Raw genomic sequence first — 15,168 nt, 5'->3', positions numbered from 1 at the left:
GACTCCTACCACAAACAATTCATCACCAGTAGTAAAGATACCCTAAGAAACAAGAAAAATGTATTATTCATGGGGACCCAATTAAAACCTTAAAACCTCATTGTTATTTCAATTCCTCTCTCTCTCTTTCTCTCTTTCTCTTTCTTATCTTATTTCTATTTCGTAACAGCTTGTCACCTTTTTACTTACTATATTTTTATTTTGTCGGCTCTCTTTCTCTATCTCATAGGTCTCCGACTTTTGTCTTACTTGAATCACCTTTGTCGGCATCCGCTTGCCGGTTTGCTAAGAATGGCCCACTACTTCTTGAATTTAAACAATTTGGGGCTGTAAATAAATAAGAAAAAAAAATGTATACTGATCATTGAACGTCTACATGCAATGTGCCCATGTGGTTTTTGGCTCTTCAAACCTTCAAAAAGGCATATAAAATAAGGTATGCACCATGACTTTCCGATGACTTTAGAGAAAGAGAGAGAGTATCGGTGGTGGATTCACATTAAAATCCGTGAAAATTCTTTTTAAGTGATGAGGTATGACTTTTGGTTGCATCAATGGTGACGCGAGATTATGAAGCGTTGAGAACTCTCGCTTCCGATGTGAATCAATTCTCAGAAGGGGATATTCCTTCCTTGATTTCTCACTTCTTCCTTCCTTGCTTGCTGTAGAATAAATGAATGCTGGTCCCGTGAAAAGACCGACCGATCGGTCGAGAAACAGTGGTTGCAGAAGCTGGCAAGCTTCCTGATAAGCTTGTTCTGCGTATTGCTGCTTGCCGGCAGGTGAGGTCCTTCTCGGTGGTGATGTCAACCACCTTCTGCTTTCTCACCCACTTGTAAATCTCAAGTCCTTTCTCGATCTGTGAAAATAAGAAAACTAGAGCCACAAAACAGGTCACCGTTTCAAAGATGATGCATGTGGGGAGCGCGCCTGATAACTTCCGATCACTTTCCGGCCTCTCTTACATCAGATATTTCTAAAGTGTTACTAAATTGAAAATAATACATTAATAGACTTTAACCCCGAGGATAAAACTTAAGGAGCAATTTTGGTATCTTCTTAGAGTGAAATACGAGCAACCCATCTCCAAAAAGTTGATCGATGGGGCCGTTAACGATTTGTTACTGTTTCATGAATTTACCCTAAAGGTTGGAGCATTATTCATGAAATACTATGCTACAACATTAATTTTTAAGATAGATTCACGAAGCAATAACAAATTGTTATTATTGTTAAATAACCCTTTAAATCTCCTAAAGAAAGTATCCCCTTAATATGTGGAATGAAAGTGTAGATATAATTTTCATAGAGCTGGTTTGGGTATTGTATGAAATGAGGGAATGGGGAGACCTAGGACTAATTATCTCATAGAATAGTTGTAAGGGCCACCACAGGAGTTTATCTTAAGAGGGCCATCCATTTGGATGACTTGGTGTACATCTTTTTGCAATTAAGATCAGGTCACCCGATGTTTCGTGCAAAATGTTTGGTTATAGATTTTTTTGTTCACTTGTGATGGTATAAAAGGCCTTCTACCATCAAAAGTGAAATGACATAACAAACGCTTTGAGTTTCGGATTGTAATGTTAATAATGATACGAAAATTGTACAAATCAGCAATCCACGGAATTTGGGAGAATTATGTTCAAAAATCTTTCTCCTTCCCATTTTGTTGTTACCGGGTACAAAAACTCTACCCTCTCTTTGTAAATGGAAACTAAAGGTAGCTCAACTAACTTAGCTTATATAGAAGCTGAAAAAAAGTTGTCAAAACAGCCTTGAATCTCTCTGACCCCGCTGATACATCGATTTCAATCAGTCGCCAATCGACTTAGTTCTCGGTTCACCAGCCTATGCAATTGTGCCACATCTTCTACCTTATGGATCATGCTTTATTATTGTAGAACACAAAATGACAAACTTTATTTTGTAATACTGAGGTCATAATGTTTACATTTCAAAGCTGTTAAATGACAGTAGTTATGACCGGTCACATACTTTATCCATAAGTTCTCTTTGGTGATGACAAAGTCATGGTTTGGATAAACTGAATTGTGACAATACAATGGTGTTAGTTAGAGGTTAAACAGACGAAGCTTCATAGCCATTTGGGATCAGTTTTCATCTGGAAAGTTTTAACTAAAGGTTTAGGTGAGCAACAAATTGATTGACGAAGATAAACAATTTAGGGAAGCAATTCTTCTTGTACGATTTCACCTCGACCACTTGGTATGTAAGAGTCTTAACCATCGATACAATAAGCAACTTATTACATGATAAAATTGTAGCATGAGTCGAGATATTAAGTGCTTATTTGGGGGTTGGAACACTTTGTAAGTGTTCCATGAATGTACCCAACTATTAAGACAGATGCATGGACCACTGTTCATGAATCTGCCTTAATTTTTAAAACAAATTCATAAAACACTCACAAAGTATTTCATTTGCCAAACGACCCTTAAATATATATTTGATAGTCGTCAGATCTTGAATGCTTTCTTGTGATCATGTTAAAATGAGTGAGGAAGGAAAATTTCATTTTAATATCATATATTTTTTTTTTACAAACATACAAATATGTCGCACCTCCACCCCTTGCTGTTACAAATAAGAAAGAGGCCCAAAAAGAACCTAGATTAATCGATCAATATCTAAATTTTCATATCTTTCTGAGGAGAAGCATCTCTCCATGAGTTTAATGCTGTTGATGATGTCCGTGATTACAGTGAAAGTTGCACGAACCGGCCGGTGATCGGAAAGCTTGCTCTCACCTCTCTCGTACCTGTTCTGCTTTATGCCCTTCCCATACCACAGTATTCTGTCGCACCTGCACATATACCCGCAAGAAAAGAAGAATATCCATATCAACCACCTGCTATACAATTGTTCAATCTTTTCCTTCTCTATGATTTCCATGTAAACCTGATCACTTTGGCACGACCGTGTTTACTGTTCACATTGAAAGGACAGAACATATTTAATGGCAATACTCTCAAGACTGTTGAATATATTATTAATGTTTTAGGAAAAAGGAGCCTAGCTTTTAGCCAAACAGAGGGGAAAACGCGCTCTCGTTTCCAGAACTTTCATTCAACCCTTCTAAAGTAAAGCAATGAGCAATGATCTTCTGTTATCAGTTCAAAAGTTAAGATACAAATATTTTTTCCAAAAAAAACAAAGATCTTTCTCTCTATCTGTGAAGTTTTTTCAACAATAATAAAAGAAGAAATTGATAAAAAGGATGGGGTTTACCATGCAGGAGCCCGCTTCTTCTCCCCGATTGCAGATTGTTGCCGCCATCCATGGTACTGGTCAGAATCAGGGGAGTATTTGTAGGTGGGAGCAAAGCCGATGTTTCCTTCCTGCCAACCCTCGAACACTCCACCCTCACACAGCTCCACCCTCAGCTTCAATATCCACAATTTCTTCTTTGTCAATTCGAATATCCCAAAAACGGGAAATAAAAACTAATAGAAATGTTCACCATTTTTTTCAACTTTCAACAAAGAAAAACTTGTTGTGTTTTAGAAAAAAGAAAATGGGTCCGGCTCGAACTTGAATTATTCAGTGTTCATAGAAACAAAAACCCTGAATTTTTGACCTGGTGTGAAAGGAAGCCACGTGAATCGCCACCAAGTTCAAGAACTAGCCGCTTGCGGTTTGGAAAAGAGAGAAGAAAAAAATTTCTTGAAGATGCGACTTGGAGAAAAGGCGTTTCAAAAGGGAACCTAGACTGTCGATGTTCGACTGAGCGCGAGATGACATTATTAACGTTTAACATGAACAATTATTGTAATATATATATATATATATAAGAGAGAGAGAGAGAGAATACTTGGTCATTTTCATGCAAGGTGTCCCATTCATGCCTCTCTACAAGTGATCTGGTCTCGGGATCGGGTAGTGAGATTCGATAATTTAAATCTCCCAGCCAAATGATCCGACTACAGAGAAAAAGAAGGAAAATCAATTACTACTCAAGATATAGAGATTCCAATTTAAAATTCATATGGGGAGAACACAGCCTGACTCAGTTAGAAACAGGCCCAGTTGTTGACTGTAAAATATAGGTATGTACTCACTCATGGCTGAGAATGGTGCGGGGCAAATCCATGGAAGGTCCGGCCGGGAATCTGGTTCTCGACATGATCTGGGAGACACCCCAATTCCTGTGGCTTTCATCTCCTTCCTTCTCCCCTGAAGCAAGATGAGTGCACACGAAACAGAAACTCGTCCCGTTTAGAAGGAACCGGACCGAGACGGATCCCTGAATGCAAAATAAAACATCAACAACCAAATTAATTAGATCAATGAAATTAATAATTATAATTTAATTCCAATTAAGCGAGGTTCTAGGTTGCTTTGGTGTCAACCATGATTTCAACTTAAGTATCGTGCCCATCACTTATAATGTATGTAAAGAGAATCAAAATAGAAACCTTTTTTTTTTTTTTTTACATGTCTCTAGTCCAACTACTTATGCACTCATGTTTATAGTACAATAGCAATCAACAAATTGCAATCCTTATGTGCCACGACAATAGATCCCCGGATTTAAAATCCTTGGATTTCGAAAGCAGCCGAAATCGATTCAGTAGTCTTTCATTTCGTATATATATTTTTTTACCACAATCATCGTCTCAACAAAATGCCACTTCCCAAAAGTCAATCCACTTATGCTGGTAGTTAGGAAAACCGGAAACTTTTTTTACACATTTTTTTTAGGAATTTGGCGTCAACTTAGACTTGTCCCATCTTATTGATGACAATATATACATATATAAATAACCAACATGAATAAATAATTTTGTGCTGGTTTTGTGGACTTTGGCAAGATGCCAAACGCGAATTTTAAATGATTAAAGCACGCGCACCTTTTGAAGACGGCCGACCTCGACCTGTTTAAACTATTGTCTGGTACAAAGTAAGTGTGACAAAGGCCATGACTGTTTCAGCATTTTTGGTCCTCTGAAGAGCAGGTTTCGGAGTTGGAATGAAGACTTCAGAGCATCAGATTCCCATGTAGAAATTTCTGGAATATGAAAGGTTGTTTCTAACTTTCTAGGCCATTGACTAGAGAAAGTGAGAGAGAAGGAGCATAGTTAAAATTTCCTGTAGCAAAAAACTGTAACATTACTGTGCTCCTTATATCATGCTCCAAATTTGCATTCAATGCAGATCCTCACTATGGGCTTGTATATCATTGTCAACTTTAATGGCATTTGGATCAGCAAATTAAACTCACACAGGATCCACAACTCACTGTAATCATGTTAAACAAAAACAATTATGTTGAACAGCTCAGTGAAGGCGCGTTTTGTTTCCAACAACAGTTGGCTGCAAATTTCCATCCCTTTTGTGTGTTAGAGCGAGAGAAATCCAAAAGAAAATTATGAATACTAAAGCCTTCGAAATCAGGAAGCCAATAATATTACTGTACTCGATAACATTTCAGAAGCATAATTGGAAGTAAATGAATCAATGCCGGAAAGGATAAGAAAACACATGCACAGAGCGGAAGGAGGGAACGAATGTTCTCAAAATATTGCTTCATTAGCAGTTGGAAAAATTCAGAAATCTGCATAACGCGACAAGCCACTTGAAAGCAAATAGAAATTTTAGAAAGAAAGGAAAAGTTTAGGACCAACTGTTTCATAGTTTCTTGAAAAAGACGCAACGAAGAAGATCGAGAGAGAGGGAGGGAGAGAAGAGAGTACCTTGTTACCCAAGCAACCCATGAGCCCACAACCAACGCAGGAGACGCTGGGATGGCGGATGAGTCTGCGGAGCCTCCTTCTCACCCACGCAGTCACCATGATTCCCACCATCTGCTTGCTCATCAAGCACTGGAACTCCCCCTTCTTGCTCCTCATGCTTCTTCCTTCGAATTCTTTCTCCATGCTGTAATTAATGCTACCGAACGGCTGCTGCTCCTTGTTGACAGGGTAGACCTTCTGTCTCTCCCCCGGGGAAGACGACTTCTGCTCTTGGGGAGACGCCCTATTTGATGAATAGTCGTTCCTGTTGAGTGCTGTCCTTATCAAACTGTTCCATTTCATGCAAATGCTTGGATTCTCTGAACCTAGAACGTTGCCAGCATTGAGCGGGACTACTTCTTGGAACCTACTCGGGGAAAACAATCCAGGAAAAAGAAAAGGAAGTGCAAACCATTTAATGGAAGGAATCACTCAAAACAAATGATTGATTAATGAAATGTTGTGGAAAACTAACTTGGTTTTTTACTTGATACTTTTCATTCGAAAGAAGAAAAAAAGAAACTGAATGCTACTTACCCTAGAATGTAGATATCATAGGATTTACTGCCTGTATCGAGCCAGTCTTCAAGATTTAGATCTTCCGGAGGTGGAATCCCTCCAACATTCCATGTGCTCACGAAAATCCTTAAATTCAACAGAGACAAGCATCAGTCTCTCTCTCTCTCTCTCTCTCTACACACACAAGAAGAGGATCTCACATGTAAAGTTACTGGCTGGTTCCTTTTGTTCTAGGAAATACTAATATTTGAGATGATCACATCCATGAAATGTAAAAATAAAGAGGTACCAACTTTATAGTAGTTTTACAGTATTCGGTGCTTCCTGAGCACAGACGATTTCTCTGTAGGATTTTACCTAAAAGGAGATAAAAAAAAAAAAAAAAGTATTTCTGTACTGGGGTAGTAGGATGCCCATGCATCCACTGCCCGTATGGCCCCTATAAGTTTAGCAACTTACTGCTACAAAGTGCAATCCGCTGCATGATGAAAAGTAGGAAAAAGAAATATATTATTTGCATACCCAGTAACAAGAATAAGTAGAGTCTAGAGAGAGGGAAGCTGAAGTTTATAATATCGCATGAATCATTAAAGTTTGAATCATACAATATCTAAAAGATGAACTCACCTGTATTCTTCAGTGAATAGACGATCTATGGTGATGGTCTCCGACATAACCGGAAAGAGCAGGCTTCGAGACGCCGGGCGTTGTTTGAGAGTTCCCACCTCAGCGTCCGTTTCCCCGTCCTGATCTTCGTCCGCATGATCATCAGATATGAACTTTTGGCTTCCGAATCTCTTTGGAAGAAGCCTGTTGGCCACCAACCGGAGCCACATCTCATGAAACTCGACCGATCGGATATGAATATTGATTTCCACCAAGTTGGGATCACTAAAAGCCCGTGATGATCAGGTATCGAACATATGCGATTCGATAAGCAGATGGCTAAGGAATCATCTGCCATCTTCCATGGGAGAAGAGAAGGGGAGAGGTACCCATTTCCTTTCGCAGCTTGCTGAACGTTTATCCCGCACGCATATGCTGCCTTTTAAAAGAAAGAGAAAGACAGAGGAGCGGTGCCTTTGGATATTGTCGCACACAAAAGATGTGGGTTCGCCCAATTAGGGGACGGCAGGGGAGAAGTCATGACGTTGACGATGATGAACAGGCCGTTGCCGTCGCCTCCGAATAATTCCGCGGAGAAGATACTAGAGACCGTACTGGACGACTGGCCGGCATCTCTCTCTCTCTCTCTCTCTCTCTCTCTCTCTAGATATATATATATATATATATATATATATATATATATATATATATATATATATATATATATATATATATATATATATATATATATATATAAAATAGCTTTCCTTCCATTAAATACTAATTTACTATTCAACATTTAATGAAAAGAAGATAAATTCAAAGGTTACGATCCAATTTAATTGTTATAGTCAGAGTTCAGGCGGTTGTTGGAGAATTGCCTGACAACGTTTAACGCCAAAATGAAATACTTTAAAAGTCGAACGGTTTTTTGTGAGATCTCTCAATCATTGAGCAGAAATTTGTAATTTTATAAAGAAAAAAATGTGATTAGTTGCATTCATCTTTGGTTGACCTAAACTGAAGAATGTGTTTGTTCTTTGTGCATTTCCTAAAACATATCTTTGATATATAGTTGAGTCCATTAATGCTAATTAATTTACTTGACTTATTTCGATTGCCCCACTTTATGGCTTAGATTAATGTTTCTCACTGTCGATTTCTAACCCAATTCGGATCTTTGGCCTTAAAATGATTTTTGTTTTTATAAAAAAATATTATTATCTCATGTTTTTCATTTTGGTCTTTGTAGAGGGGTCGATTTATTTTGTTCCATGTTAAAGTGAATTCTGCTTTAGTTAAAGGGATCTCCTTAGCCAAATGACATCAGCATCATTTGAGGGCCCTTTTGTTTTACCGCCCTCAATTAATTTCCTTCATAATAAACATAAATATTATTACTCTTTTCTTTTTTTGGGATATTTTCAAAGCAAATCCTTCCCTTGATTGTTGTTTTTGAATTTATAAATCTTTCGTTTCTTTGGCTTGGCCATGACAAGCAGAGATATGTTACTTGTTATGTCATTTTACAGTCGCAGGTAAAATGTGTAAGTTTTGTGTTGGATCTCAAATCTACAGCCATAAAAGAGTTTTGAATATACGTATTTAACATTCACTAACACTTTCAAAAAGGATCTCCAATCTTAGATCTGAGGCTATAAAATGCCCCCTAAAGGTTAAAATAAACCCACCAACTTGACTTCTTTAGGCAGGCTGATCAACAATATCCAAAAGTGGGGGAATGAGTAAAGGGAATATCCAAAAGCTGAACATCACATTTGAAAATCCACTAATAAGAGGACTATTGAAAATAAAACCAAAGTTTTCCTTTGTGTGACACGCTGACCTACCTCAGGCGTGCATATGGATGTCATTCTAGTTAGCTTCATTTGCAGTTTTCCCCACTTTCTATATGCTCATTCAAATGTCCTCAATTTGTTATTATTATGGACCCGTTAGGTTAAAAAAAAAAATCGGCCTTTCTTTTTTATAATTGCAAATCTTTGGACATTGAATCTTTCTTTTGTATTAATCTAATTACTAGTTGGACTTTTATAAGAAAATTTAAGTTGATAATCTATTTGAAATTTTAGACATTTCTTTTTGTAAGCCAAAGCTTGGCGTACTTCCTGCTTCAAGGGATGTAGCATAGTTGGTCGGGTAGGTGGGCATGTAAAAAGTACGTCATCATTTCAATTCACGAGAATGCTACTTCCCAGGATCATAAATAGGTACTCTAATTGACAGGTATACCATACACCACTCCAGGCATTGAATTGTTAAGCTTCTACTTACCGCGTGAAAAACTGAGTGTACTTCTTGAAGAAGCAGGAAAACACATAGGGCGTGAATCTAACTCGAAATGTCAACAAAAAAAGAAAGAAAGAAGGAAAGTGAAGGTTACTCGAAATGTCAACAAAAAAAGAAAGAAAGAAAGAAAGAAAACTTGTCATACCAGCTGGATGGCCAGAGTCGCGACAAAACGCACACATATAGGACTTTTCTATTCTACACATTCGTGACGGTCCAATAGATTAGATCTCACTTTTTTGAGCACAGGTCATAAGTTTATTAGGCAAATCCTAACTCTAATTGGCCCAACAGGTCGGCGGCTGTCGTTAAGCATTTAATAATCCACAGTTGATCACCTTTCTGCCAATAATCTGAAAGCTTTTATCTTCAAGATCTTGATACACTAAAGATTTTTCAAACCTCAATTTCACTATCAACAATTCAACATCAGATGCAGCTGACAAGCTAACATTATTGAACCCTTTGTTCAAAATTCCATTATTTAAGTAATTAGGTCTAGTGGCAATATTATAATAAAGCCGGAAAGACGCAGAGTATCTTAATCCTTAGGCAAACAATATGAAAATATCATCTCTACTAACTAACTAACCAGATTAGAGACAAAGTTTAAACTTTTGACTTGAGGCTTCTTAAGATAACAGCAAAACAATGGGTGGCTTGTTATATTCCTTTGAATTGCTCACGGAATCCGTGTGATTGGTTTTGTGGATATCATTTATTTGCCTAACCTCTAATTTTGACAAAGAATCAAGTTGCTTCTATCTACAAGATTAACATCGTTTTCTAGTTTCTTCTGCTTGTCATATCCATGTTTTCAACTCTTCAGGCTGGTGGAACTTTGTGGTCTTAATTTCCAACAGGTTTGACTGGGTTTGCAAAGTCAAACCTAGACGCAGCCACAAGACGATGGATTTGGGTTGAGTCCACCTCAGTCGTGAATGATTTTATGCAGCTCATCAAGCAAAATTTTAACATCCTGCTCCTTGAAATGTTCTAATTTTAATTAAATTTGAAACAGAGAGCAACAGTTCTCTCTCTCTCTCTCTCTCTCTCTCTCTCTTTCTTTATGCACTGTAAGTTTGGCTAAACTTATCTACCCAACTTTGGCCATTGTACTAATAATAAAGTCATGCCATGCATATTATATTCCCACATGTACCTGCCCATGCTTTTATGGGTTGTCATTTGTAACGGATATGAGATGTGATACTCTAACCTAACCTAACTTGGAGTTTGCTGGAGAAAACTTTGCTGCATTATTGAAGGTCGAAGCGGCTTCCTCCCTTCTTTCCTTTCGCTCCTCGAGTTCAAAGCTTCTTTTCGATTCTCCATTTTTTGTAGTAGAGAAATTTGTTGACATGGGAGTTTAAAATGGAGATCAGCCGCCTACCAACCCTTCATCGTTGACGCGCACACTCAACTTCATGCAGCCCTGTCCAAGTAAAAAAGCTGATGAGTTCCAAGAGAAGTTTGAATTTTGGGAGAAGTGCTTGTTCTTCTTCCACCATCTAAGTTGATCAGTTATTTCTTTGCCTTGATCAAATTAAGCAAGCAAAAAGGATTCCCGATAATCAAATTCAAGACTGAGCCGGTCAAAACCCACCCCACCACACCAAACTTTTTGTCCCCAAGTCAAAGGCCAACATCAATTATGCTTGGTTTGGTTGACCAAGTCAGAGACATCGGCCTGTGCGGCTTGGTTGGTCGCCCTGGGCCAGGCAAGGCTCTGTCTTCCTGCATCCTTGACACTGCTACCCAAAACTTTTGAGCAAAAGTTATTACAAAGTCACACCGAGTTAGGCAAGGCTTCCCCATACTTCCAATCATCTTCGGCATCACAGCAGTATCACAAACACAAGTTATCTGCAGAAACTCGCTTTCGCCAACACCTCTTGAACATGGTATTTTTGGACGTAGGTGTACTATATTATATTATAGTATAAAGCATATGTCAACGCATTAAATGCCTTCTTGCACGCGCGCACACACACATATATATATATGTGTGTGTGTGTGTGTGATTTACGTCTTTATTTGATAAATAAGAATCATGTATGTATTATTTGTGTCTTGACTGGGGCCGCGTCTACTCAGCTTCTGCAGGTAGAATCCCTGGTGGCCGCATTCTGCTCTGCACATGTATATCACCATTGTCAACTATATTTACTCGTGGCTGTGAGCCGTCACTCACCCCACCATCATCATCATGGTATTGGATTTACCTATTATCGTCCTTTCTAGAGATTCTCTTACAGGTTTTGATCCATTTTTCCAAACTGTGCACCACCATCGTCATCATCAGTTTCATTAATGGAGTTTTGCTCTGGAAGGTTTGTGGCAAGCCTGAGAAGCGCCGGCCGAGAAGTAATGGCCATTCGTATAATCTGCTCCAATCCTCCCTTCCTGAGAGACGGGAACAGCTGCTAATTAGTTTACCTTTTCCTTTTTTGCTACCTCAATCACCCAAGAAGATACGTGAGATGTTGATTAATTTCTGGTCGTCATGGGCCGAGCCATTTGGGATGTAGACTGAGTTGTGCAAAGTGGTTTCAGCGGCGGCCCTAAATAAGGTGGTGGAGCAACATTGGGCCGGGATTGATTCTCTTTAGTGGTGGAGCCAGAAATTTATTATCATGAGAGCCGAATTAAAGTTTTTAAATTTTGAAATGGACCGAAATATCATTTTTCAAAATTTTTATATAAGACAAGTAAAATTTTCTAAAATATACATGTAAATGTTTTCAAAAAGAAATTTGAGGTGAGGCCAGAGCCCATGCGGACCCCCCAAGCTTCCCCCCATATTCTCACTGAGATCATGGTTCGTCGCTTGTCTAATTGGCCACTGTCTTGGTCCACACTAAGCTCATTAAATCGCAAGCAGTTTTGTATTCGACCACGTGCATATTTGGATGGCCAAAATGGCAAAATGTCCAAAGGAAATGGAAAAAAATAATTTTGTCATGTAATAACCTAGCTCCTTCTTGTAACACACTTGAACATTTGACTTGATGGAACTCAATAGGCTCCTAGTTCCTAATAGTTTCAGTTTCAACCGAAAAAAAATGTTAAAAATCATTATCATTTATGGCCTTTTACAATCTTCAATTTAATGTAAAAATAAACTCTCAACATGAAGCGTTACACTACCTATTTGGCAATAGTCACTATTGATGAAACACTTGTGTTATAATGTTTTATAAATATGTCTTAAACTTATGAAATAGTAATAAGTTGTGCTGATTACCAAACAGTCGGAAAACAAAACGAGAAAAAAAAATATTTATCCATTTTCTCCTCGTTAGGTTATGGTGTGTTCAACCCGAGCATGTTAACTTGCACAGATTTCAAGCGTTGAAACACGAGCCAATATTAAAATAAATAAACAAATAAAATCAATCAATCAACAAGGCAGGGAAATTGAGATGAGATCGGCCGTCAATTCAGTGTCATGTCTGACTTGGAGCCGCAGGATCTTCTTGTCATGTGAATATTCTTTCTGGTCAATATTAATATCCAACTTATCAACAATCATGGGAAAGACTGATTTTGTTGAGCTCTCAACAACGAATTCTCTTGCATGAATATTAACATCCACCTTATCCCCCATGGATGCTTCTCATTTCAACTGCTAGCCCTTGGATCATCATCTTAATTTGTTCATCAATTATGTCTTCTCCACTAAGGAGATTAAATATTAGAAGGGGTGACTAGAAGCCAACGTAATAAATACAGCAAAATTTTAATTTTCAAGGAATTAAATGCTTCGAAAAAAAAAAAGACCAAACTTTTCTTCATGTTTTGGTTGGCTAAAATAGCCCTTCACTTCAAGCTCCTGTTCACTAACCATGAACGCTGCATGGTGTGGTGTGGTGTGGTGGATGAAGGCATGTTATGTTATTAACATGAGATTGTATGTTTCTACGTTTTAAAATGAGCCCCGTTTTCGTAATTTTATAAGGTGAAACAGGATTTTTTATTTAACTACTACGGGCACTTTGGTAATTTTTGGTCAATAAAACACATGATCACTCGTTTAGATACCATAACATATGTTTTAGTTGGTAGAGTGGAGAGATAGCCCGAAGAAGTTGAAGCCTTCCTTCCTTCTTCCTGCCTCCAAGATTTAGGGTTTCTTTGGGTTCTAAATGAACATACAGATTACAATCTTCAACTCAATCGTAGTAATTATCATCGTTTACAATTTAGAGAAATAGCACCCATGAGAATCAAACTGGTGACCTGCCCTTTCATTGACCCATCAGCCCAACCAACCGAACTACACTGACTCAAAAGATGAAATTTATCCAGGAGGCTTGTGCAAATAATTTTAATTTCAGAGTACTTTGCTACAATATTTTATGCCCTTTAGAGTACTCCATACTTTTCTAGATTCATATTCACATGTCATGTAATAAAATAAATTGTGTCAATAATTTCACGACCCTTCCAGTGGGCAAGGGATATCGAAAGCTATAAAAAAATTGAAATGCAAATCTAGATGTCATCCAATAACATGAACTTTCTTAATAATTTCAATGCGTCGTGAAGCAACGCATCTATGCAGTGGGTTTATATGGAGATCATGTCAAAAAAAGAAAACGTAATAAATAAAGACTGATATGATACACAAGATACAGACACAAGTGAAAAGTATTACGATCCTAATCTTCTTGGGATTGTAGTTTTCTTTCTTTTTTTCCCTTCGGAAATGTTGTGACGTATTGCACTCGTATAGTAACAGTAATCCCACCTAACGATTTGGTTGCTTTCTTCCGACCGTATTTTGTGCGTTATGGGCCATCATCTACAGTAAAACCGAAAACGAAAAAGTTAAGATGGTCCCATTAAAAGATTCATACAATACATATAACTGGCAGAAGTAATGCTATTGCACTGTCTCTGTCATCGAGCAGGATCAAGCATGGATGTGTGTGTGTGTGTGTGTGCATGTGCTTGTATGCACATATGCATGTCTATGTGTCTAGGCCGCGCGTGCATGGGAGTGAAAGTGATGGAGGTACGGCCAAGGATCAATGTAAAGGCTCAGCTAGGATGGTTTACTTTGATCTCCTATGGAAAGTGAAAAACTTTTTCTATTATTGCAGTTTCTCTTGTTCCTGGTGAAGGATGTGTGTTGTCAAATCCATGAGGGACTCGGTTGATTGATTCACAAATTATCATGGACGCTTCCTTTTTAGTTCATCTGACTGAAATAATTGATGTTTGTAGTATATATTTTATCATGGATGTATGGAAAGACTTTGTTTAATTTACATCTCAGTATGTTTAAAAGATTTTGTTTAATTTACATCCCAATATGTTTAAATACAAGTGATCAGAATTTCATGGTTGATGCTCGACCTTAATATACAGTTGTATTTTCCTCTCAATTCATCTGCAAAGTTTACTATTGCCCATGAACATGACAAGTGAAAGAGGATGACAGCCATGTTTCTTTGTACTGTTGCGAAATTTTTTATTGGTTTCAAAATGTTCAAATGATAATCATACCAAACCACAAAACCAATCGGACTGAAAAGCTCTCCTCAGGCTTCCACTGCAACAAAGATTTAAAATGCCTCCCGACAATATAAAATAGAATGCGCACAAGAGTCCGGCCATGGTTTGTCATGATACAGAGACAGTCAGCTCCCCCTTCTACATTTGCTGGCTTTGGGAAGATCATATCGATGATATCATTTTCCTTTGCCTTCTTTACAAATAAAAAGATCCTTTCATAAGAAAACAGAGTTCTTCATTACTATAAGCGTCATGTGCATTTATTGACGGTTCAGCTTCCTTATGCCTTATTTATTTATTTAGTTGAATGATGCTTGTGGTACTCGCTTCATGTAGAAGTTACGAGCTCCAACTTCCCTGCGTTTTCCTACCCTTCATAATTTCCAAAAGATAAAAACAACGTATTCATCACATATATATATATATATATATATATATACATGTCTAATTGTTA

The 15,168-nt window shown here is 37.8% G+C and overlaps 1 protein-coding gene across 1 annotated transcript; it reads right to left on the bottom strand.

Annotated features, from left to right (window-relative positions):
• Window positions 1-2,520: 2,520 nt before the first annotated feature.
• LOC116259056 (type IV inositol polyphosphate 5-phosphatase 9-like) lies at window positions 2,521-7,506 on the bottom strand. The gene is made up of 7 exons (XM_031636657.2): window positions 6,903-7,506; window positions 6,294-6,401; window positions 5,718-6,123; window positions 4,083-4,267; window positions 3,836-3,944; window positions 3,253-3,407; window positions 2,521-2,827 (listed from the first exon to the last, which is right to left on the bottom strand). The coding sequence occupies exons 1-7, from the start codon at window positions 7,109-7,111 to the stop codon at window positions 2,632-2,634; spliced, it is 1,368 nt and encodes a 455-aa protein (XP_031492517.1). The 5' UTR covers window positions 7,112-7,506; the 3' UTR covers window positions 2,521-2,631.
• Between the last annotated feature and the right edge of the window lie 7,662 nt (window positions 7,507-15,168).

This window comes from Nymphaea colorata, chromosome 8 (assembly GCF_008831285.2).
Source record: "Nymphaea colorata isolate Beijing-Zhang1983 chromosome 8, ASM883128v2, whole genome shotgun sequence".
Classification (NCBI taxonomy): domain Eukaryota; kingdom Viridiplantae; phylum Streptophyta; class Magnoliopsida; order Nymphaeales; family Nymphaeaceae; genus Nymphaea; species Nymphaea colorata.
This window is presented reverse-complemented; position numbering and strand designations above follow the sequence as displayed.

Coding starts and splice junctions, on each gene's coding strand:
- LOC116259056 (XM_031636657.2), bottom strand. CDS start 7,111: ATGTGGCTCCGGTTGGTGGCCAACAGGCTTCTTCCAAAGAGATTCGGA. Junction 6,124..6,293: donor TATGATATCTACATTCTAGG/GTAAGTAGCATT, acceptor TTCCCCGAGTAG/GTTCCAAGAAGTAGTCCCGC. Junction 3,408..3,835: donor CCTTGCATGAAAATGACCAA/GTATTCTCTCTC, acceptor TGGATATTGAAG/CTGAGGGTGGAGCTGTGTGA.